Raw genomic sequence first — 25,065 nt, 5'->3', positions numbered from 1 at the left:
ATAAATGCACTTGAAGTTTCAAGATGACGTTTAAAAAATTTTTTTTTTGCGTCTAAATGTTAGAAATTCTTTCGAGCAGTGTAAGTGATGTCTCCCTCAAACTTCTTCTGATATACTGACATCGCTTTCAGCTATTTTCACTTGTGAATGATGAGTGCTACGCAGTGCAGCACACCTCACCAACATATAAAGAATAATTATTTTTTACATTGTTTGTCAGTGCACATTGACAGGGGTTTGTGAAAGTGTTCCTTGTTATCAATACATACCAAAACTCTGCAGTTCTGAATATGAATTTTTCGGAAAAAAGGTGCAATTCAAGGTAGTGTCCCCCCTTAACAGAAAGGCGATGTATTTGCGCGATGAAGTTTTTGCCACATTTTTCGAGCGGCAGAGTATGCAAGCAATAGGTCCTCGCAAAAATTAAGTCGTTTACTATACCCGAAGCCTCGTCTGAAATCGCAAACGGCGCTTTTCTGTCCTGCAGAACCGTTAAAATAGTCCGCAATTGAGGAAAATGTTGTCGTTCGAGTGTCCCCGACAGGGTATCTAAAGCCGGAGGAGCTGCATTTTCTAATAGTAACCATCACTAGTTCTGGCCCCTCTTTAGTAGGCAGAAAATTGGCAACGTCCACGAGACAGATGGGGTGACAAAGCGGCATAAGCGTAGCCTGTTCGATGCTCCAAGTACGCTTGTCTCTTGTGTGGTGGTTTGGCGGGTCTCTCGGCCACTCCAGAGGTTTGTCTGGGCGTGGTGCAGCGTACCGGACGACCAGTGGCTGGCCCAGTGGCGAGTTCCGGCTGGGGCAGGTGGTGGCGGTCTCCCTGGACCTGGAAGGGAACGTCGTGGTCTTCCACAGGGGGAGTCGTATTTGGACGGCCCAGTGAGTGTCCCCCTACCCACCGCCGGGCAGCCGACTGGACGTCACCGTGCTGTTGTCGAGCAGTTTGCCGGGCGGTTGCGGAGCCGTTGCCGGGCGGTTGCCATTGTCAGACGGTGGCCCACCGGAAGTACGATTTTGGTCGAGTTGAAAGCGGGGAGCATTCTCGGCAGCCGATTGAATGCGGCGTTGCAGCTTCCTGCCGGGCTTGCATTATTAACCAATGATAAATTTTTGGCCCATTGGCAAGTTCACAATCGGACGGTATTTGGATGAAAATTTCTTGCCAACGCGCAAATAGTGAGAGAAGTCTCGCTGCCTCTGATGTGCTTGTTCTTGGCACTCCTTCGTCCGCCCCTTAATCTGTACGGTAGTGGAACAACCCGAGATTCGCAAAAGCAGCGTGGGTTGTTAAAGGCTTCCAACGTGAGAATACTATAAAAATTTCAACCCGTGTCTGATCTCACTATGCCACAACACTCGGTTCGGTGCAAACTATAAGGTTTTTTTTCTAGTCTGTTAGCAGATGACATATATTGTTTTCTTGTTTTATTTTCATCCGCAATTTATGCTTTGTAGCAGGCGAACTGCATTCTTTGCTCGCATTAGCAGACAAATCATCAGCGAAAGCTATCTTAACTCGCTCCGTGAGGGGTAAATCAGATCTTGCTGTCATTCTCACGGCGACCAAAATTGGACTTCAGGGAACATACCCCCTTGCCACTATCGGCGGCAACAGTGTGTTCCGTCGAGTTCGTTTCTGCGGCTCGCCAAAATTCCGTTGGACGAAACGGTCCACTGAAGCGTAGTGGCACGCAGCATGGTCACGTCTCAGCCTGTCGGTGCCCCCCTGCCCAGGTCGTTTGACTACCACAACGTGTACCAGCGCGTCGAGGAAGGCAGCGTCCCGGAGCCTACCGTGGTCACACTGGACGCCGGGAACGGCCACGTGCTGCACAGCTGGGGACGCAACCAGTGAGTGCGAGCCTCCCGACATACCCACTCTGGCGCCTGGGGTCCACTCTCGGGGCTTCCACTTTCACTATGGTACCTGGAACGCGTTTCAACTGGTGTGTTTACCACCGCGTCTTAAAAAGGGGCCCCTCGATTTCCGCTTGAAGACGTCGTAGAAGCGTCACATTGTCACCAGCCACAATCCTTTGCGGTGTCGCAGCGGCGGTGGTGAATGTGGTAGACGACCGTCCCACTGCAGGTCGCTTTCCAGCTTGACAGTTCACAGAAGCTTCGGCAGCCTGAAGTTGACACGCCGTGACGACAGCGACACTTGCATTCGCTCTTACTTTTTGCCGGGAGTTCTGGCACCAACCACTAGGATTGCGACGTCCGACAACGTGACACTCTGGCTTCTGGGACATCACTTGTTGCCACCTCGGAACCGAGGACGTGTAATACACCGGTCAAATGTGTGTTCCAGGCACCATACTTGCGTAGAATAGAATAAATAAAACCTCGTAAGAAAGCGCACAAGGCAACTAGAAGACGCACGCAAACACTTCACTGATTATCCCACTCGCATCTTTGAAACTTGATTTTGCTGAACGAGTGCCGGTGCTAAAAAGGCAGGCTTCAAAGTAAGGCGAGTGTGTCGCCTTTCACTGCCCTGTCGGCTTAGAGGCGAGCGGAATGTAGAATAGCAGGTGCTTATATGTTTCTACAACTGCGAGCCCTTCAACTCGCGAAGCCATAAACCCCTGCTTACATTTTGCTAAAAGCAGCCGTGAGTGCGCTGCCAAAAGTATTACTCTCGATACATTGATTCGCTTTCGCTTTATTATAAACAAATTTGCAGTATTGGCTAGTCGCTCATTTTCACGCGGAGCCAAAAGTAAGATATTTTCCCTCCCGCGATCAAGAAACCGCCGTTGCAGTTCCATTGCGCCATCGAACTCGTGCTATGGCGACGCAGACATACTAGGAAAATGGTGTCCGCCGCCCCACATTCCTAGACAGGATAGATGGCTGGATAATACGGCTGTACCCTTTATAACGGGTGGTAGTTTGTGCCACCTAGCCTAAAAACAGTAACGAAAACCTGATTTACCCTTTCCCCTTCTGAGCTAATGCGTTTCTGTAACTATCACCAAGCCACGAAGATGATCACCAGGCAGACCTTGGGGGATCACACAAAAAAAAAAGGATCGAGGTACAGCTAAGCACTTCTTATGAGTTGTGAATGCAAAAGCATGTACACCATTCTTGCTGTACGCGTGTTGGCGTACTGACTGGGGGGGGGAGGCGCTGACGGACACACAGTGCCATGAGGTGGCCGGTTGTTAAAACTGACGCGCAGCGTCAGTTTCAACGACCGGCCACCCCTCGGCACTGCGTGTCCAGTGAATGGGGGCCTGGTCGATGCGCGCTAGCTATTGGGATCGAAGCGGTGTAAAGGGTGCCGTGGCTAACCAGCAAACGGGAGCTGGCTTGACTTGAAGAAAAATTTAAGTGCCGTTTGGCGTGGTTTCAAAGCTGATGACGTCGGCTTGCTCCATGAGACAGTTTATCCTTTCGCATTAAAAACTAAAAACATCCCCCCCCCCCCCCCCCGCCTTCTGCCTCTGGCGAGGAAGTTGCCAATTTCGCTCTGGTCGAACCTAACACCAGACCTACGGGGGGACAGGGTCTAGACTTTTAGCCAGACCATGTGGGAGGAAGTCCCAATTTTCCTTTATCCTGCCTGTCCGCTAGCTGGGCTAGCTGGTTGAGCATCATTAAATTTTCCCTAGATAATTACCACCAGCACTCCATCCTCCTCTTCATTGCCTCTACTCTTCTATAATTCACCTTAGCATCTTCTCCAGTGAAACCAAGGGCCACCAGTACGTCTGTTGGCCCTAGAAGCACACGCGCAATTGTTTCCGTCCCTATGTATTGTGCACATTGTATCTGGGACTTCAAATTTGGCCCAATATGTTCTTGTTCTTATGACTTGCATCCTCGCCTGAAACAGCAGAGCACTACCTCTTTAAAGGGCAACTCCGGTCCATACTTTCGATTTTGGGATTATGACTGTTTTTAGCGCAGTCAGCGTCCCTGAATTACAAGGTATAATTTTTTTCTCGGTATTGTGCATAGTTTTAAAGATATCGACGCCTCAAAGTGTTGTTTGGGGCGCGGTCGACAAAACCGAAACTAGCCGCTCGAGGCCCCGGCAACACTGGAAATCAGCCACTATGTGAACGTGATGTCAGGATCGTTCTCGTTCAACGAGTATGCAGGACGAGCGGCACCTACCTCTGTTGCACTAGCCGTCTAAAGATAGGAGGTAAGCTGATTTTATTTTAATTCTGTAAACGTGGTAGTTACCCAGCATATGTAGCAAAAGTTAGTGCGTATACCCAAAAGCTAGCGACTGGGAAACCCGTGAACTCGTTCGGTGCTGTACTCGTCGGCTGTCACCGTGCATGCGGTCTTCCGTACTCATCGCTAGGCCTAAATTGTCATTGGGACTCCATGGATGGAGCGGCGCTGCTCCATGCCGCGCTGCCAGTGACGTACAGTATACTGGGGGCCTTCTTGCTTTCGAGCTGCGGGTCAGTCCCAGACACTAAGCTTTGAGGCTCTCCGGCGTGGGCCGCGGCGCCCGAACAAGCGTGTGCTGGGCTGTACACGTCTGTTTTTTCGTTCTTTTTACCTCGGGCGCGTAAAAGCCAAAGTCCAAAGTCCATTCGTCGAACAGCGTTCACCCACACCTTCGCCAATTTCCGGTCCATTGGAAACTTGTGAAAAAAGCACCCTCGGGTTGCGCAGCGCGTTGTTGTAGTTGTACAAGTTGTACTCGGCATCTTTCGAGGAACAGCTGGGCAGTCTGGGCCGCACCGAATTCCTTGCTAAAACGAGTCTTGGAGTCCTCACAAGCAAATAAACAAAAGGCTATACCGAAGCTACACTGGCTACAGATAAAAGCAACGGCTAAACACGCCAATCACAAGCCGAAGTAGCGGTGGTAGCGGCTCAGAGAAGTGCACTCCACGCAACGCCCGGACCGAAGGAAAAAAAGAGAATGATACTGACATCACGGCCCAATGTTGCTTTAGCGATCGGCAACCCGCTGGCCGCCCGCTAAGGAGCAGCGGCTCGCGGTGGGTCGCATTTTTATTATCAGCATCAGTTGAGAATGCGGCGTCACCCGGGCGTAATTTTTTGACTGGGGTCGTGTTTTGTGTCACTACAGCGATACCAGTAATTTATTTCGTTTTGAGTTTTGGCCGGAATTGCCCTTTAAGTATTGAATAAACCTTCCTTCCTTATTTCTTGCTTTTGTGACAAACTATATATCGTTAAAGCTGATTTCTCTTGTCAGTGGCGTCACTAGCGTCAGCGGCACCTGGGATGGTGACCCACCGTAACCCCCCCACTCTCGTGGGCCGCCACAACACCCCCCCCCTCTTTTACTGCCCAGCTGCACCCTTCTGAACACTGCACCTGAAGCAGTTCACCTGCCCCTCCCTCCCCCCCTTGTGATGCCGCTGCCCCCTGTACTCCCTCATTTGGTGTCGTTCCATGTGCTCCCAGTGCCAATCTGCCTACGCTTCTTTGTAGAATTTCTAATCCTGATTGAACTTCTGATTTCATGCACAGTGCCCCATTGCCAAAAGACAGCCCAGGGCCCATTTTCTCGAACACGAACCATGGGTTAAAGTTAACTATTGTCCCTAGAAGGGGAAATTCCAGGTCACGTAACTAGAAGAGCAGGGGCGCCGAGGGAGGAGCAGTACCTACAAGCAAAATGGCCGCGACGTCGCTTAATGAGGGCTAATAGTTCTGCTTGGTTCTGCTGAACATTCATTTCGATCCGGCTGTTATATTAATGACGCAACATGAACCTATTAGCACGTCAAGCAAAGTGGTAGTTCAAAGGGACTGCTAAACTAACCGACGACAGCATTCCGCGACGCATCACTCTTCAGCAGTTCGGGATCCAAGACATATGACAGTACATAAGCCTTGCAAGTGTTTTTAGGTGAGTAAAAAATGTTTTGCGAACGAGGTTGGTATATATTTATACTAACACGTTTAATTTGTTACACTATGCACGCCAACTCGTGAGCAGCGATTAGTTTGCGGAGAAAGTGGGTTATCCTCGATAAAGTCTTCGTTCCGGCTGAACAGCTGGGACATTGTACTGTTTTTTTGTTCGCAGTGCGCCGACAGTATGCCGACACCATCGAGGTTTCTACATATCCTCGGTGGCCAGCAGTTCAACGGTGACGAGAAGCTTAGCTTCTCGTCACCGGTGGATCGGTTGAGCAAACGGAAGAGAGGGCGAACAGTTGAGATCAGCAGGAATCGCAGAAACGTGCGTCGCAAGGAACAAAAAAGAGAATACAGCGTCGGCGTTGCCAGACTGGAAGGCACACGGGAAAGTTATGCGTTGTTTATGGCGAAACATATTGAAGGAAATGTTTCTTACATTTTCGAATATTCGTCGACAAACTCTAGCGTAGTAGCTGAAATTTCTTCGTACCATCTGAAGCAAATAAATTGGTCTTCAAGTACAACATTACTATATTTTGACTTAAAATACCATACTAGATTGATAACAACCAGCGGAAAAAGAGGATAAACAAAATGACTGGCTTGTTTCACCGATAGATGGCGCATCTTACTGCCCAATCAAAAATAATTATTGTTGTTCTATATCCAGCCGTTTATTACAGTACTTAGGTACTTTTCTCTTCCTAGGCACCGTGGTTTACCAAAATGGGTTTACCATCGCTTCGAGAAAACCGGCCCTGGTAGCATCACTCCTTTCCATATACCTCCGACCACTTAGATTTTCTCCTAGTTTTTTCCTAGTTTTTTCTCACTGTTGGCAGATTTTTTTTTGGAGGGGTCTGTAATACCTTTCCAGTATGGCTATTTCCCGCGGAGGTGTTTCGATGAGAGCAATCTTTGCGAGATGAATCTCGACGGTTCGGAGGGCAACATCTCTGCCCCCACAATGGGGCAGAGTGGGGAGGGGTGCCCCCAAAACAGTCCGTATCGTTTTGTCGAAACACATTTCGTGGAAACCATTTCTTGGACAACTTTTCATCAACACGTGTTTTCATGGACGCATGTTTCAAGGACACAAGTTTTCTCGACACTGTGGCGTTTCATGGAAACTTGTTTCATAAACAGATGCTCCTGCGATGTTTCGTCGACAGCTTATTATTCTTTTTACTGAGTGTGTAATCAAATCTGGATGCTGCCAAAGGCTAGCGCACGAATCACTTAGGCTCGTTTACTTAAGCCTCGGGGGTGCCCCCCCTCTTTTTTCGTCCCGTAAACCAGGCGAGACGCAAAGTTTGTTGCAAAAAACAGCAGGGTCGTGTTTGCCGAAAAGTCGCAAGGTTAGTCGATGTAAAGAATGTGAGAAGCCTTTCAACTGAACGAATCGTCGACGAAGAATCCGCCGACGAGACGTTGTTGGATGAACTGGTTGCCACTGACTCTCCCCTCCCAGGTTCTACATGCCGCACGGTCTCACGGTGGACGGCGAGGGCTGTGTCTGGGTGACCGACGTAGCCATGCACCAGGTCAGTCCGTCTCCCACTCGTGCGTCTGCCCACAAATAATTGACGCGTGCCTCCGCGCGCGTCGCTGCATCGTCCGTTGTAGAGTCGCCAAATGGGCTATGTTTCGGAGTAGCGACGCGTCGGCCATCTCGGTGTTCAAAATTATTGTTGCCAGTTGTGCGAAGCTTCATCCGAAATCGTAAGAAACGCTTTTCCGTTTTCCATGAGTGTTGAAACGGTCTGCGACATAGAAAAGCAATATCTCCCGAGCTTTCCAAAACCGCATCTAATGGTCAGGATCCACGAGAAAATCAAAGAATGAGGTGCTGGTGCTCTAAGCGTAGCTTATTCGATTTTTGTGTAGTTTGCTGCCAGAAAAGATTAAAGAATCCTCAAGCAGGTGCCCCTTGCCGGTGTAAGCAACGGGGATGCTACCTTCCAGGGTTCTCCCCAGTTGCTTATTGTACCTCCGCAGAACGGGAGTCGCGGTGGTGTATGGCCTAAGACCCTTTCCTACGCCGCGTCCTGTCCAGTTCTATCTTCGTTTTCGTCCTTGTTGTTTTGGCATATTACACCATGACCCTTTAGTGGTTGCCAAGTTTTGATGCTCGGTAGTTCCGTCCAAGCCAGCAGTTTACCGCCACAAAGAACGAGACGGTGAACGCGTGAAACCTCTGTTTCACGCGTTCACTTGACGCGCCACGGCAGAGCTAAGGAGACGTCGGAGAGCTGGCACGTTTTGGTTAAGGGGGGCGCTTTTGAGAAGGGGCAGAGCAAAGCACATGCGGGAGATCTGTGGGGAGTCTTGCAGGACTTGCTGTTGGGCTAGTTCGTGGGCGGTGCTCAGCAAACCCGTAAATGTGAACAGATATGGACACGAAGCTCTCATCCGTGTCCTCTTCTTGGTGTTCATCCCTGATTGTGCTCGCAAGTTTCCTGAGCGGTGGGCAGTAGCCGAAGTTCCTCCTTGACCTCGAGGTATAGAGTTTGTGTAATAATCTCAAACTTGTTAACCCTGAGTAACCCCTATAAATGTAGGTTAAATGGCAGCCAAGTAGTAATTCCTTCTGGTCTTGGCATTGATCCAATAAAGCAATGCAGAAGTTTGCAGGCTTTGTAAACGATAATGTGCATGCTAAGGAGCGCTTGGCTTTTAGACCTTTTCATCTTAGTAGTTACCCGACCGGCGGACAGAGGGCGCTGACACAATCGGCGCCATTGGGTGGCTTCAATTTGGTTGGTTTCGGTTTCATCACGCTCCCGGCTGTGTTGGTGTGTTATGTCATTCGCCACCCAGTTTCGTCATACAAATGTGCCCGTTATAGCGCACATCTAATAAAACTGTGGTACTGAACCAATTCGAGAACCACGAAGTGGTTTCGAGTCATGCGCGGACTTTTTTACGAACACTTTACGATGCATCTGGTCATGTTCGTCGCTAATTTCGGTCAGGTTCGGTGGTGAAATGACTACGATGCACAAGGAGGGTTCCCATCGTCTACGGCCGAACCCACTGACCCTAGTTTCCAAAAAAATAAACTAATAAAGAGACTAATGAGTAGATACATAGTAAAAATGCAGGTCTACAACCTAATAGGTGACCGGCGTTTGAGCCGGAAGTTTCGTCATCCGAAGCGAGGCACCACGTGACTTCACGCTTCCGGTTCGTCCGGTGCCGGTCGCGGTTCGTCCAGCTGCATCAAGAGCCTTTCTAGGCGTGGTGGCCGTGCTGTATTCGCGGTGAAAATGGCTTACAGCTCCGCGGTACTTTGTTCTAACGCAAGCCATAGAGGGCATAAGATGTTCCAGTTCCCGTGTAACAAAGCATGGAAGCAACGATAGGCCGTCGCTGTTAAGCGAGTGAAAGGGCGAGATGACCTGTGACAGACAAACGTCGGTGACCGTTTATGCGCGGCCAATATTGTTACAGGCCACTACAACGTGTTCTCTCTTTCTTCGGGTAGGGCCAGCGGGAAATAACGATCTCTAACAGTCTTTTGGCACCCACCAAAAGCGTCTCGATTATTCCACGAAGTGGTGAGCACTGCTTGTCGTACAACGCATCTGCGAGAACGCGGGATGCGATCTCGCAGGCGATCAGTTCATGGCACGACGTTTCGTCAACATACAGTGCCATTGCCAGGCCGTTTAATCGTTACATTGACAGCTCGGATTAACATTTTCTGTGATGAGCCGCCGCAGACTGTTCCCGGGAAGCGGCGTGGATGGGTGGCTTGCTATAATATAAATAAACAAAAGGACAGGTCAGCTTTTTGTAATATAAACAAACAAAAGCAAATGGGCAGCACCTTCATATTGACGGATAATAAAGCAGTAGTACGACCCTGCGTAGCTCATATAAAAATCGGTGCTCGTTTGTGTATGCTTTCTTACTCGACATCATTAAAAAAAAACGTGCGGGAAGGGGCAAGGGGGGGGGGGGGGGGGGGCGGAGGGTTATTGTAGTTCACGGGGGACAACTTAGTTGAAGTACCAAAAACGCGTGAGTGTTAAAAAGCAAGGATTGTCACGTAGTCGGATGTCGTCGAAACTAACTTTCGCACGGAAGTGGCGTTTTAGCCGCGCGAGAAAACATAATAGCTGAGTTTGAAACGCCGTCTGTCCGACTTCTTTCCCCGTCTTAAACTTTTGATTGCCTGAAGATTTTCTTACCCAGGCTTAGGTGTTCTAACAAAATGAGAAAAGTGTGCCAGACCTCCAACCGGGCATTTCAGCTGGCCGTGTCTTACGGCTTACATTCGCGCCTATTTCAGTCGGTGATGTGATCTAACGTAACCATCAAAAATAAACAGAACCCAAATGAAAAACGCTGGCTCAAAAGGAAAACGAAACATCCAACCTGAGTTTTCATGCGAAGATCCGGAAAGCGCGGTACGAGTGCAGCTTGCCGCCGGCCGCACTCGCTCTGCACTTTCGTGGCCGTTCTCAAAGCTTCTGCATATACTTAACAAATCCGTAGAAGTAACTTGAGACGTTCAGAAGTGTGTAAGTCACCCAGCAGCAGAGGAAGGTGGCCCGGATTGATCGGGTCTCAACACCCGCACACGCTTCCGTAGCTGTCATGAAGCTGCGTCGGCTGCTAGCTACGAACCGGAAGTGAATATTACCCAGAGTTCTTTGAGGCTGCTGCCAAACGCCGGTCACCTATTAAAAACCTCCTAAATCGCGAAAAACACATAAATTTGCAAGTTCACTGGCTGATTTTCGCGGACACCAACTTTTTGTGAACTTTAGAAACTCGAGATGTCTCCTAAAATACGCAGATATTCTAAGAAATAAGTAATATTGTCTCGGGCTGTTTTTTTTTTTAAAATTAACTACTCGAGATATATTTCGATAGTCCACGTCCTAGGTCGGGTGGGAAATTCCTTAGCTATTGACCTTGCTGACGTACTTATTAACAGCATTTAACAACGTTGGCGTTAGAAAATGAACTATTTGTTTTACTGACATTTGATTACGACATACTTGGCACACGAGATAAGGTACGGTAGAATACCGAGCATCCACCCATTCCACATTAAGTGCCCATTCGCAAATTTGTAAGATCTGAGAAAATATGCACAGTACATTGATATGTAAAATTGTTGACCGGCGAAGCGCCCATTCCCCATTTTTTCGCGATTATCTAAATTTTGAGTGGGCGCTTGCCCGGGATTTTTCAATCGAAATCTGAAATTTTGTCTTTGTATAAACTTTGCCAAATAAAATTAAGGGTGCGAGAGAAGTGATCTCTCGTATGTTTGGTTGAAGTCGAACACTAGGCACGACTTCATGAACCTTTATGACAGATCTCCATCCAAACTGATGCGATTTAAAATCAACCCTGAACTTGTGTGATTTCCATGTAGAAGGCTTCTTTTCGGCATCACATAATGCGAGCCGTAGGCACTTTCAAGCTGCCTGTGACCGATTATTTCACAGGGGTCTTTGCGTTTAAAATAAATAAAATTCATTAATCAAATTTTGTATAAAAATGTTAACACAATTAAATGACTGCAGATATGTGACCGAGCATGGTGTATTTTCTTTGAATTCATAAATAAACAAATCAAGCAAGCTTTTCTATTGCAAAATAGATTTAAGACCGTTTAACAGATTTAGGTATAATGTCGTGAACAAACAAATCGCCTGATGTGGATGTTAAAAACGTTCGTCACCTGTATATCTTATATGTCCTATATAATCAAAAACAACTATTTTAAATTTGTTATGAAGGCAAGGTTGGAGGCTTTCAGGAAACACACATCGCTTCATATGCTGAGTAGTATTTTGCTCACTTGTTCCTTAAGATTCTAAATGCACGATTATACATATAGATTGCACTATAGTTATTTCAAATATTCCGCCACTATCACTGTGCAAACCTCAGTTGTCATAAATAATTGGGCCCAATACAGTATAGACCACTTACAACGTAACCGCTTATAGTGCAGGACCGGGTATAACGCGGCTTTTTTAAACCACCGGTTCGCCTCCCATAGAACTCCATGTAATTACATACCGCTTAAAATGCAGGCGCTCAAAAGGGAAATACCGGTTATAGTGCGGTTTCTGGAACAGCCCGCCGAGCGCGCCGACTACATAACGGCGCTAGCAGCAAGCGGCCCTCGCGGGGCAAGGAGGTTGCTCGAAGAAGCGGGGAGAAGCGAAGAGAGAGGCTTCAGTTGCCATAACGACGGAGGGACACACGCACGTGTCGTTCCCGCTGCGCTGGAAACGTGCTGGAAACCACGACCAACTCTATAGCTGGAAACAACCCAACGACAGACCAATCGCAGGTCGAGGAGAAGTGTTCGCGCGCGTTGCATGCCGGTCGCGGGCCGGCTTCTTCTATCCGCAAACATGGCGTCGACGTAGACGGCATGGTGGAAGCTCATCCTTCCGCGTAAAAGCGCTATCCTTGACAGTGAATTTTCGTTGTGTGTCGTTATGATAACCCAGCACGTACTAGAAGGGAAGATCCACCAACTCATGCGGCAATGTCGTGGCGGCACTCTCAAGACGGCAGAAACGCCCATGTAGTCGTGTTTGTTTACTTCGACTACAGTGGTGCTTTCTAAGCATTTGTGTTTCCGAACATCGCCCGGATTTCTTGTTTGGAGCATTTCATGCCTGTGCTAAAGTTGAAGGTATCACTGGCGTGTACCATAAAAGGATGCGAATTTTCACGCGTTTTCATCGCCGGAGAAAAGTGATTAGGGTTAGCAATCCTGAACGCTCGCAACGTCCGTCCGCAACCCGCGACGCCGTTAAAAGGCTGTGCCAGGCAAAAGTCGCTCATTTCTTTTAAAATGTGTGACACACTTGAGAGAGAAGTGTACTAGTCTGGTGGAATAAAGACTTTCTTCACTCTAAGCTTTATTTTTCATGTAACATAAAATAAATTGTTTTACGAAGGTAAGTTGTCTCATGGCGTGTATTTTGGCCTGAAAAATTATGTTTTGGTTATAGTGCAGTACCGCTTATAGTGCGGATTTTCGCGACTCCCGCGACATACATTATATGCGGTCTACACTGTATGCGCCAGGTCTGACCCCGATTCCTGTATCCCCTCCCTCCTCACGCGTATCCGGTACGCCGACGATGAAAATACTCAAAATCGGTTACAACATTAACTGCATATGTCGTTGTGCACATAATGATGGCATGCAATTAAGTTGTAAATGCAAACATCGGGCGGAAATTTACAATAAGGCGAGAAACGCGGTGAAATGCGACGAAAAACGCGAATGCAACGCCTTCGCCAAGTCGCGGAGGGGAGACTGGAGCGACGAGTAGAAGCCACTTTAATGGCGGCCACGTCACGTGATTCCAAGATGAATTGATTCCAAGAAAAGGTCTATAGTTGATGCACAACTATAGACCTTTTCGGCCCATGCGACAAAGGCCGAAAAGGTCTATAGTTGTGCATCAACGGATGGCTCAGGCTGGCAAAGATGGTTAGACTGGAAAAAACCCTTTCCTCAAACACATTTGGGGAAACTTGGGGGCTTGAAGCACTTGTGAGGGTACTGTCGGGAACACCTGCATTGCTAGGAACCCAGTTTGAGAACCCATGATCTAGAGGAAAAGATCTACCAGCTTCCCACGCGTTTCGGTTGCTTCGTAACAGCGAGGCACAGGCGCGGATGTCGATGGTCCCAATGGACCCAAATTGCTGCCAACAATTTAATATATGCAACGAAGCAGCAAAACACCACTCGCAAGGTCTGTACCTAGTTGTTCTCTAGCTTTATTTTGCACAAAAACGCTGACATTGCGCATTGTACTAAAAGACACAAAGTTGATGAGCACTCAAACAACTTCAATTCGTCGCTCAAAACGAGCACACCTTGCCTTTTGTCTGTTTTCTTCCTTTTCTCTTTTGTCGCTCCCTTTCTCCTTCTTTCTCTCGGAGCCACCGATGTCAGCGCTCTGCTCTTCTCTCGTCCCTTCCTGACCCCCAGGTGCTTCGCTACCCTGCACGAGGCAGCCGCACGCCCCTGCTGTCCCTGGGCGAGAAGTTCCGCCCGGGCTCGGGCACGGGCAACTTCTGCAAGCCCACCAGCGTAGCCGTCACGCCCGCCGGGGACTTTTACGTGGCCGACGGGTAAGCCTCCCCTCAGTGGGAAGGGGTCTGGATTCCCCTCGCCACGCAGATTAGCTTCGTTCGACTTACCTGAACTTCCTGCACCGGTGCAGGTGCGGTGAACTTCTGGTAGTATGTGTATTGAGATGCGACCGGAAGCACACCGCCTTGCACTTTTCTGCACCAGTGCAGGAGGTGCAGGGAAATCGGACGAAGCTACATATACAGTAAAACCCCCTTATAACGAACGCTATACTAGCTTTGCGAAAAGTGGTCATTTTATCAGTAGTTCTCTATATCGGGACTTACCTATAAAACACCTTATAAATAGGGATAATGAAGCTGGTATTGCTGGTTTCACTCTGCCAGTTCTTCGCACGATTCGAGCGCACCCCCAATTCTAACGCTCAGGCAGATTTAGCTTCGAGATAATCGAAAAGTAAATTGCTGCCGATTCTACCGCACGGGTAAAATAATGAAGATTGACCACATACCTTATAAAACTGATTTTATAAAACGCACGCCAACACGAAAATAAATGCCGTGCACTAGTCCGATAATGGTTCTTCGCTATCCAGAGAGGTAATTAACACTTGCTTTGGTTTAAAGCGTTTTAAGTGCTGCGCTTCTTGCGCACGTACGAGTGCGCGGCCGTCGCCTCTGGCAGGGTCGTCTTTCAAACAACACTTTGCGAGCTCGCCGGGGTGGTTGGAATTACGAGGCCACGCAGTGCTGCTCCGTTGTTATCGTTTTTCGCCAGCGTGATGCGCTTTTGTTTAAATAAAGCCTTCTAGATTTGTTTTCCCCCATTTTGAAAGGACAGACACGAGTCCGAAGACGCGAGAGAATGTGCATGATACGGATACCGAAATGGCGAACGTAAAGAAACGGTCACGATGGCAATGGGGCTAGCCACCTATACCGAGCATCGAGTTTGTCTTGAGTTTCCGCAGAACGAACGAACGCAGCACGGCTGAGAGTTAACTTTCTCCACCTCCTTTTCTCCTTCCCGTGCACGCACAATCAGCGGACTACACGACCCGGGAGGCATTCTTGCTTTTCTAGTTTTGTTTCCTCTTCGGGGAAGTACGCTGCGCGGCCAGCACGGCCGTAGATATAACCTTGAGCATCTCCTGGCAATCTCCAGGGCGCCGTGCTCGGAATGTAGCTCTTTTGATTTTTGTTTTTTCTTTTCGCGTGTGGAAGTTGTTTTTTTTGTGTGTTTGTTGTAACAGTATGATGCTTTGAATAACGGTTGTTTTATCTAGATCAATTTTGATGGGTAGGGCCGTGAATTTGTATATTTTCTGAAAGCTGGTCATTATAACCGATAGGTCGTTATATGTGGGATCGTTATAAGTGGGTTTGACTGTAGATCACGCCACACATCGCCGACATGGGCCCGATGCCGCACCAGATATAATACACCTTTCAGCCACAATGCCCAAATAGAAAAAGAAGTCCGATTCAGCAAACAGATGAATGTGGATTAGTAAAGCTGTCTTGAAGTATGACTGTAGTACTGGTACGAGCATTAGAGGCACTAACACGCTTAAAAGGATGGCCTTTCCTACAGTGAGGCCCTGATATGTCAGTCAATCTTTTCTGCCATCATTTTCCATCCTGCTACTTTAATCTGTTGTTTATAAATTGTAATGGCAACACTCGCTGCCCACGGGGCTAGAGTGCTTCCATGTCAGCGTTATAATTTGTTACGAGTAGGGATGCCGCAAACTTTTTTCGAACCAAAGTTTCGATGATCGAATCCAGCGATTCGAAAGCGCGAAAACCGAAGGGGTACTGGACATCTTCATTTTAAAGAGAAGTTTCCAACGGGGACAGACTGTGGGTGCTTCACAATCTGTTGTATCAGCCGAATTCCATGAGAAGACCGTCAGAAAGAACGGTCACATCAATTTCCTCGCTGCGACAAAATTAAGGCCCGTTCACACTCTTGCGACCGAGTACGACTGAGAGAGAAGAGATCTCTTACAACTTCTTAAATGTTTTTAGAATGAGGGAACATACTGACATTGTGGCGCCATCTATGCGGTGACCCTGGAACTGCATTTCACAAGAGCGAAGGTTTTGCGGGATTTTCGAGGTCAAATGTGCGTAATACCCATAGAAAGGCTCGTTTATAACATTGTCAAAAGTTTTCGAGCCAAGAAAGAAAGGATAATTCTCGAGAAATAAAAAAAAATATGCCGGACCGCCGAGTTTACACTGCTTCCCAATAGATGGCGCAAGAGTGTGAACGGGCCTTTATTGTCATGTGACGTCAATTTCCTCGCTAAATTTTTGGGGGAAATTGACATCAGAAGACCATGCCGTGTGACCTCAGATCATGTGACAGTTTTCCTGCTCTATTTAGGAGAATAATTGGATGTCGCTGGTGCCAGTTTCCTCACTAAATTTAGCAGGGAGCTGACATCACAAGGCCATGTCATGGGACCCCAAGTCACGCGACGTCAATTTCTCTGCTGAATTTGGTGAGGAAATTGGCATCACAGGAACGTGTCACGTGACCTCGAGTCACCTGGCATCAATTTTTGTGAGGTGTTTCTGCGAGGGAGTACCTAGCTTTCTCTCAACAAATTTTGTGCTGCTCCCCGGTCTTTGTCGGCGCGATCAAACATGTGCCACTTATTCTTTCTCGAAGGTACTGCAATGCCCGCATTGTGCACTTTGACAAGATGGGCAAGTTTCTGCGACAGATTGGCGAAGAGGCTTCATTTGGTGAGCATTTGACGCCATATTTTTTCAAACATTTACCGAGGGGGTAGAAAGCGGCGTGGCCTTCATAATAAGGTGCCTGGAGCATATGTGTCTTTGACTGGCGTGTTTAACGTCCTATCCTGCCCATACGTCAAAAGTGGTCCCGAAGTGGCAACAAATGACATCATGCTGTTGAATATCGCGATCCTCGCGGTTGGCACTAGAAGTCCCGGCAAAAAGTATGCGCAAACGTTAGTGTCGCTGTCATCGCGGCATCCATAACTCCCGGTCGCTGAAGCTTTGTGGACTGTCGAGCTGGAGAGCAACCTGCAGCAGAATGGGCGTCTGCTACATCCACCACCGCCGCTGCGGCACTGCCAGGATCATGGCCGGCAACAGCGTGACACCTCTGCGACATCATTGGGCAGAAATTGAGCGATTATTTAAGACGCAGTAAACATACCACTTAAAGACGCGCTCCAAGCACCATAGTCCCGAGAGATTTTTGCCATCTATGTTCACGCTAGCTCTGCAGTACTCGAGCGAAAGACACGGATTAGAGCACTGCACGCTCCTACGTTTCGAGGCCTCACTCAACCCCGGCCCGAAGACTCTCAGTCTTACCCAACCATAGCCCAGTCTTATAAGATGCCTGCCTGATCCGACCGGAGCCTGGCCCGACCCAAGCCCAGCCCAAGCCTGGCCCGGCTGAAGATGTCTCAGCAGTGGGAGATAAGCATAAGCATGCCTCGTGTCCGGGCTTTGGGTTGGTTCAGGCTTTGGGGTTGACCCAGGCTTGTGCAGAGCTCTAACGAGGATTACTGCTGGGTGCCCGACAATCGATGGGGTTCATATTCTCACCAATGCGCCAAGCCCGGGCTCTACCCGGCCTTCAAAGAAAGCCTGGGCTGAGTGGGGGGCAATCCTCTATATTTCAGGGAGCAAGGCCCCTCCTCCGGGCACCTTTGCCATTCCCCACAAGGTGGTACTGGCGGTGCCCCAGCAGCTGCTCTGCGTGGCCGACCGGGAGAACGGCCGCATCCAGGCCTTCTCCCTGCACGACGGCAGCTTTCGCTTCCAGGTGGGCTGCTCGGGCGTCCTAGGCTCCCACCCCAGACTGCCTCTGGCTCCCGTGTAGAAACGATTGGTGCAGAACGCTTTCCACTTCAAGCTGGCCTTCGAAAGTTTTGTGCAAAGATACTCCTAAAGGCTACCGTAATATCACGAGTCGCTACCCACCCCACTGCCACCTGAAATTTCTTAAAAAAAGTGGGGTGGGCCATGTCTCGATGGGTGAACACGAAAAGCTAAAAAAAATTAGGAAAAAACACTCATTTTTTTGGCATACCTAGTGCGGCTGCAGAAGAGATACATAAAACTCAAAACCCCAGTTAGTTTTATTGTTTTATACAAAAAATGCTCACGAAAAAACGTTTTACTATCGCGAAGTCTGTTGCTTGCATACGCGCCATGAACACCGCCGATCGGCGTACAGCGCAAACGTTTGTTCCGTGAAATCACGTTACACCGCTATGTTTTCCTCGTTAATTAAAAAAAAGTTTACAAGAAAGTAGAAAAACCAATTAGGCGGAACGAGCAAGCGAACGAGCGGACCACGACGAAGAGCGATGCTGGGAAAGCGGGAAAGCCAGCGATCGCGTTGGCAAATGCTTTGGCGTTGAACCAAGTCGGGCGCCTTGTCACTTGCGAAACTTTCTTGTTTGGTGCACGCATGCGTACGTTTGTGCACGGGGTGCTATCAATAGGTTTTCTTTTTGTGATCTTGCAGTCGCCGATTTTTGTGAGTGTGGCAAGCGTGTTCTACATCGACGCTTCAATTTGAAACAAGGTGCTTTACTCGTGAAAAGGATTAGGCATGACGTAGAATTCCGGCCTGCCAACAATTCCTCTCTCTAAGCGGAGCAAACGGGTATGTTCCGGTTTTGATCCAAGATCCAGGATCGTGATTAAATCCGCGTGCTATAAAGTTTGTGGCGTGGTTCTTTTTTCTAACCTGTGCGTTAGGTTTCTGTGGAATGGTAGGACCAGGAGGTGTTTCTTGTATGATCTGTCTAACATCATTGCGCTAACATCGGGAAAAAAAAAAGGCTCATCTTTGGCCGAATAAATTGAATATTCGAGTGACCAAATTCTAGGACTTCAATTCACGAATTGAATTATTCGGGAACTTGCTATTCGATTCAAATTTGCATATTTGAGTATTCGCACACCCCTAGTTTCAAGGCCCAGATGAACCGTCTAGAACTGTATGAGAGGGAATGCAGGAGCATGTGCCACTGCTCCTTTGGTGGCGCTGCAGCAGCGTCTTTACAAAATGCCGCGCGAGCGTGAAAACTGTTTGACGTTGCCTGCTTGGCGGTTATTACTCCCATCTGTCGTCGTCTCTGCTAATCATGCTCACTCCTGGAGAGCACCATTGAAGTTGCATTTGCTCCGATGGTAGAATAGCATTTGCGAAGCTGTTTTGAACCTTACTGCTTAAAGATCCAGTTCTATCTCGTGCACATTTGACGATAAAAACGAGCGGATCCGTTCCGAGGTGTCAACTTGACAGTTCCCGTGAATGCAGCTTCAGTGTCGCTGAAATCAGTTTTTCCCCAAACCCGATTTTTATGTCGGTGTTATGTGGCACCACAGGGCACAAAACCTTGAAAGCTTCTTAGAGATGAACACCCCAAAGCCGATGCAGTGGATCCAAGCGGGGTTTTGCATGTGTTGCATGCTCTCGTTGCGGCGACTGCATGCTGAGTGAGCTCTTGCCCCACGCAGATCTCCCTGCCAGAGTTCATGGGCCAGCTGTACTCGGTGGCGTACAGCGACCATGCGCCGGGGGGCCTGCTCTTTGCCGTGTCCGGGCCCATGATGATCTCCAACCCCTCCCGGGGGTTCGTCTTCAACCTGACCTCCAAGGAGCTGCTGGGCACCTTTGGCCCTCCCAAGGGGGTAAGTGCCATGCCCCTTCATCGGAAATTAGAAAAAAACAAAAAACGATGAATTCCCCGAATTGCCTCATGTAACCCTCAAGTTGTTGCTTGCAGTTAAGTGATATCTTTTTGCAGTGACGGCTGTTACGGGCTCTTTCCCCCGCTCGAAATGACGTAGGGTATTCGGTCTTCAAACCGAGTTCCTAGGGACCCAGGTGTTCCCGAGAACATCGTCGTGGGTTGGGTTGTTTTAGCCCCCGACTTTTCCTAACCTTCCTTGCTCCTAAGTGAAGTGTCTTTCCAGTGGAAGCACTATCTTAGCAGATCTGAGCCTCCCATCGATGCACAACTTCTTGAGATTCGACTCCGGGTCCACCGGTTGTGATGCAAGGGCGCTACCACAAAGCCTCGCATCTGCTCCGATGCATCGCCTAATAAACTGCACGTGCGTAGGACAGCTGTGCTTACAAGTCTTGTGCAATGTCCGCCAGGTGGCCGCAGTTGCTGCGACGTCGCACCTTGCCACCCGAGTCTCGCGCCGTATTCGTCGGAGGGCTTCCATGCAAATAAATGAGTGTTACTCTCCAAACAGACATTGGCAAGGGCTCCTCCACTTAAGGTTCCGACCGTGGCATAAGATACATAAGGATTAGGGTCTGATGAGGTGCCACAGCTGTTGCTATGGCTGTACTATGGATTCACGCAGGACTGAGCATTTTTATGTTCTCAGTGAACAACTATTTCTTTAAAACTTATTTTAGATGCACTTTTTTTTTTTAATGTGGAAGCATTAACTGTCCCTAGGAGCGAGCCGACGTCATCAGTTTGAAGCGCGCCAAATGGCACCTTGAATGCTTTCTCCAAGTGAAGCCAGCTCCCAGCTATGAAACCACGTGAAAAGCCTAGACAACAGCACCTAGTTTCCCCGATCCCAAAGGAGCGGAGTAAAGCTGATGGATTTCGCCTTCAATCCCATTGTCTGACGCGCATCGACGAGGCTTCCATTGGCCGTTGCGTGCGTCAGTACCAACGACCGCCGCCCCATGGCGCTGTGTGTCCATGCCACGAGCACGCCCGTAACACGAAGCGTTTAAGGTCAGAGCTGCGAGGACAGCTGGGAGAGCACTCGCACGGCTGACACAAATACGCCGCAAACGAAACACGGGAGTGGAAGAACGGCATGCATGCTTTCGCATTCACAACTCATAAGAAGTGCTTAGGTGTACCTCGAGCCCTTTTTACAGCGGAGCTGTTAAGGGTTAGTTTCCTCAGGGTCCTGTCCCGCGCAAAGAAATGTCGACACTAAACTCTGGTTGCCGCCCGCCGTCGCTCATAGATGGCGGTAGCTGTCCAGAGTGTTGTGTTTGCCGGTTGTCCGCTTGCCGCCGTCAAACATTTCTTCGGGGGAAGAAGAGAGGGAATGGAATGAATGGGCGGCGAAGTGCACAGCAGTGCGAATGGTTTCGTAACCGCCGTGAGGCCGCTATCGCCTAAAGTTACGCTGCGTCGAGCGCTTCAGATTCTCTTGCGAAAGATGAGCAGATCGCTCGCCTGGAAAGCCACCGCCGAGAACAGAAGCTACCAGCTCCGCTGCTCTTCCTTCTTCACCAAAGTGGAAAGGCTGAAAGTTTTTTTTTCTTTTTAAGCTAAGTGATTGTGTAATACCCTCAGGGCAACCAAGTTTGGTGTGACACGTTGCACCATCTAGCTCAATATATTTGCAACACTGGGAAGGCCCTTTCGCCAGCCTGCTTACTTGTGGGACTGTTCACGCATCAATTTGAAGGTGTTGGTTCGTGCATTTTTGGTCTTTTGTTCTTAACATTGCTATCGTACATCACAGAAGAGCAAACATCGAAGCTGTAGGCACTGTTGCATACCGGACTGTCGCAACCCCGGAAGCTTAGCGGGAGTGAAGCTCCTCAGGTTTCCGTTGATGCCGTGGAAAATACAACGTTGTGGAAGATGAATAAATTCCGTAAAACGTGTAAAATAAGCATTACGTTAGCATTTCCTGACTTGGGATTAATTTCTAAATGCACTATATGATTCGATAATTGGAATTAATGCGCTAGAAGCTTGGCAATGTCTTTAAATTCAATGAGATGAGTCTAGAGTCAATTCAGTCCTTTGACACTCTCACTGCTCTCTGCTCCGCGGACAGATCTCGATTGAACGATGTTTTGTGGACGTTTGATCGTATTTATTGAAAATCGAAGTGAGCGTTTTCTTTGCTTCGCCGATTGCAGAACGGACTGTCATTTGCGCCTTTAGCATGGTCGCGTAGCTGCCCGAAGATGGTTGCTCTATTTCGACCTCTGTCTATACGGTCAGGGGTGGAACGGTTGCGCCATTTGCGCCAGACGAATTTGTCTGCGCCATTTTGCGGAAGCTGCGCCACAGCAAACTTCGCGCCATTATACTCCAAATCGCACAACGTGCGCCCAAAAAATTGTATTTTGTATTGGTGTCGGTTTTTATCGACTCGATTGGCGACAATGAGTGCGTTTAGCTTGGTCAGCCTTGCAATCCTTTGCTCTGTTTATTTTCCCTTTGTATCGCGAGTCGGAAGCGCACGAAAAAACTCGGGGGTCAGATTCTAAGCGCATTATCACCTGCGACTGGATTGTTATTCTTCATCGATAAGCGAGGTGAGGTCGAGTCGTTAAAGATCAGATTGCCTGAGGCTCTGCGGCCCGGGTTCCGGACGTCATCCAGTTGAAAACACATTAGCAGAAGATTCCTTTTAGTACTTCATCGATAGAAGTTGGAACCGCATTCCTGCAAGATAAATCGTGATTTGATAGAACTGAAACGCGGTCCGATCTGAAACCTTGCCGGCCAGCAGCTCTCACGCGAGCGGTAGATCTGCTCAGCGTACTTTAACCTTGCTCCGGCTTATCGCTTCGAATACGATAACTCCGTTAATCGTAGTCTGCTGCTTCAATATTGAGTTGTAGAATAGGATAAACTGAAAATGTGTTGCCCTGTTCCTCCGCGCAAGTGCAGGGTCGTTGCTTATGCACTTCACGTGGTTCGCACATATAATTACTATGTCAAGCATGTGTGGGTTCAGCTATAAGCAGTTCTTGTTTGCATTTTGAGCAGCTGAAAGCCACTCAGAAAATATCAAGGACACTAATTTCAGAAACGTATGGTACTTGCCTTTTGGTTCTCATTAAAACTTACAATGTTTCAAGTTTTCGCATCTGTTACACTGTTATCCCATCTAGGTACCTAGGTCCCTAACCACTCATGTTCATTTGTACTGCTAAGCACAATTGAAATTGCTCCCATGCTTGTCTAAGACACAAGCTGAAGTGCAATGAAAACTGATCTGAGCGGCTCCTAGCCTGCTTCAGAACATAGATTTAGCTGCTCCCAACCTGCTCCAAAACAGCTGTTTCAGCTGCTCCCGTGGCTGCTCCCAAGTATATTTCATGATTTCCACCCCTGTACGGTTCTAACTTCGTCCCCGCTGCAAAAAAATAGTCTACTCAAGAAATAATTAAAAAAATATGCTTATCCCACGAGAAAAGGTTACCTATGCGGCGTTTATTTGTGTTCTATGTAAAAGTGAACAGCATATTCAGTCGATGAGAACGAGCATCAGCTTACGACGAGCAACTGCTTACGACACCATTAAAACTGTAGCCAGCTTGCACGAGAAACACATTCCTCGGACGCCATAATCGTTTTCAACACAGCGACGAGGCTACTGGAAACAAGCTGATCACCAAAATGAGGTCAGCTATTCATGCGGGAAGAGTTCACTTGGAAAAGAAGGGGTGGGTGAGGGTGAGAGGGAGGAGGAGAGGGGGGGGGGGGGGCACTTTTAGTTCCGCTTTTGTAGAGGAGGGAAGCTCGAAGAAGTTATCTTAAAGCGCGCATACAACTTAAAAGAGAAAAGGAAACTGCCATTGTTTACTTGCTTTCACTTATATTTGGCCGTAAAATCAGGACGTACAGTTTTGTTCCGCTAGCTCCTGTTTTGGGTTGTCTCTGTTTATCGGGGAATGCACCTACTACTAAAACTCCCTAATGCTAGAACGACAGAAACACACACGCATGCAGATATATATATTTAACGTTTGAAAGATTCTTAAGGGAAGACATGAGCCTAAATATCAAAATGTTTTGAAAAAATTAATTTTTTTTTTTGAATTTGAGCTTTTCGGCTTTAGAAACTAATTTTTTACCCTTGCACTACATCTGATAACCATACAAAAAATAGTTACATTGATATAAAATATTTTCAACATATTGTGAGGCAGTAACAAAAGTAAAGGAGTTAAATGTTCGAATGCACTTTTCTCAGTACCACTTTTGTTGCAAATTTTATACGAAAGAATCTTTTGTTGGAAGGAAAAAGTATTTCGATACCACAATCAAGATGTTTCTGAACTGAAATTTACTGGGGAATCGGGCAATCTACTTTAGGTATTTTGTTTTAAGTTGAGGTCCTCATTTAGGAAAAACTATGTTTTCAAAAATTGACATAGGACAGATATGCATCTCATATTTTGAGGTAATCACTCTTCCTGAAATATTCACCTTTGAGTTATAAAAACTAGATAGCCCAAAGTCCCAGATCCCCCGCTTTATATTCAAGCAGTCAAAATGGTGCTGAAAGGGGCACTGAAGTCGATTTTGAGATCGTCCTTTTGTGGTGACAACTCAATCTAGACGCTCTAAGCATCCAAACAAACCCAAAGTCATAATTGTGCGTAGCTTATTTCCTCGTTAAAAGCGTGTTCAAAGATTGCGACACGCCCTTTTTTGGAAGAATTTTCTTCCGAGTGAGGTGGTCGACGAAGGGCGCTTGTCGTTGAGTTGCAAGCGGTGGCTTCTCCCGCTGAAAAAAAAGAGGAGTCTTATCCGAATGTGTACCTATCAGACTCTTCAAAACGAGTTATAACTAAATCATTCGGAATCTGCATGTAATGTACGGCTTTCATTAGTCCACACGTTGTAGTCCGCGAGAAAAAAGAGTCCTCGTGTTTTTCTATTGCCCTGAGATGAATAAGTGGTTTTGTAATATATGACTTGGTATATGTGGGAACTAATCCATTTTAAACAATATAAGATCAAAAACGATCTTTTTGAAAAATGACTTCAGTGCCCCTTTAATAGCTTCATTTGCACATCATAGATTTCTTAATGAAGAGTGACATGTCTTCTTATGCAGGTATGTAAAATTGTGCTAGACAGCTGAAAGTTTGCACAATACACCTTTGTCTGATGTTAAATCTTCCCTGCAAATTTCATTGAGATCACTTGAGTAGTTCAGAAGTTAAATCTCTAGCCAGGGTCCCCCCCTTAAAACAGTCAGTAGTGTAGCGGGCGACAACACAACGCTTGGAGTTGGTAATAGCATACTCTTGCAAGGGTACGTCGGCGACGCTGCTGGT

General features: G+C 47.8%; 1 protein-coding gene across 1 annotated transcript in view; it reads left to right on the top strand.

Moving 5' to 3' along the window:
• The window catches only part of LOC8029183 (peptidyl-glycine alpha-amidating monooxygenase), a 68,595-nt gene that overhangs the window by 32,279 nt on the left and 11,251 nt on the right, over positions 1-25,065 (top strand). Inside the window, 7 exon segments of the mRNA XM_029966233.4 lie at positions 761-884; positions 1,740-1,856; positions 7,348-7,420; positions 13,870-14,012; positions 16,654-16,730; positions 17,648-17,790; positions 19,500-19,673. Of these exon segments, the coding sequence (XP_029822093.3) occupies positions 761-884; positions 1,740-1,856; positions 7,348-7,420; positions 13,870-14,012; positions 16,654-16,730; positions 17,648-17,790; positions 19,500-19,673 (851 nt within the window).

Source organism: Ixodes scapularis, unplaced genomic scaffold (genome assembly GCF_016920785.2).
Source record: "Ixodes scapularis isolate PalLabHiFi unplaced genomic scaffold, ASM1692078v2 PGA_scaffold11__112_contigs__length_91849675, whole genome shotgun sequence".
Classification (NCBI taxonomy): Eukaryota; Metazoa; Arthropoda; class Arachnida; order Ixodida; family Ixodidae; genus Ixodes; species Ixodes scapularis.
Note: the sequence above shows the minus strand (reverse complement) of the source record. Positions and strands in the feature narration are given on the sequence as shown.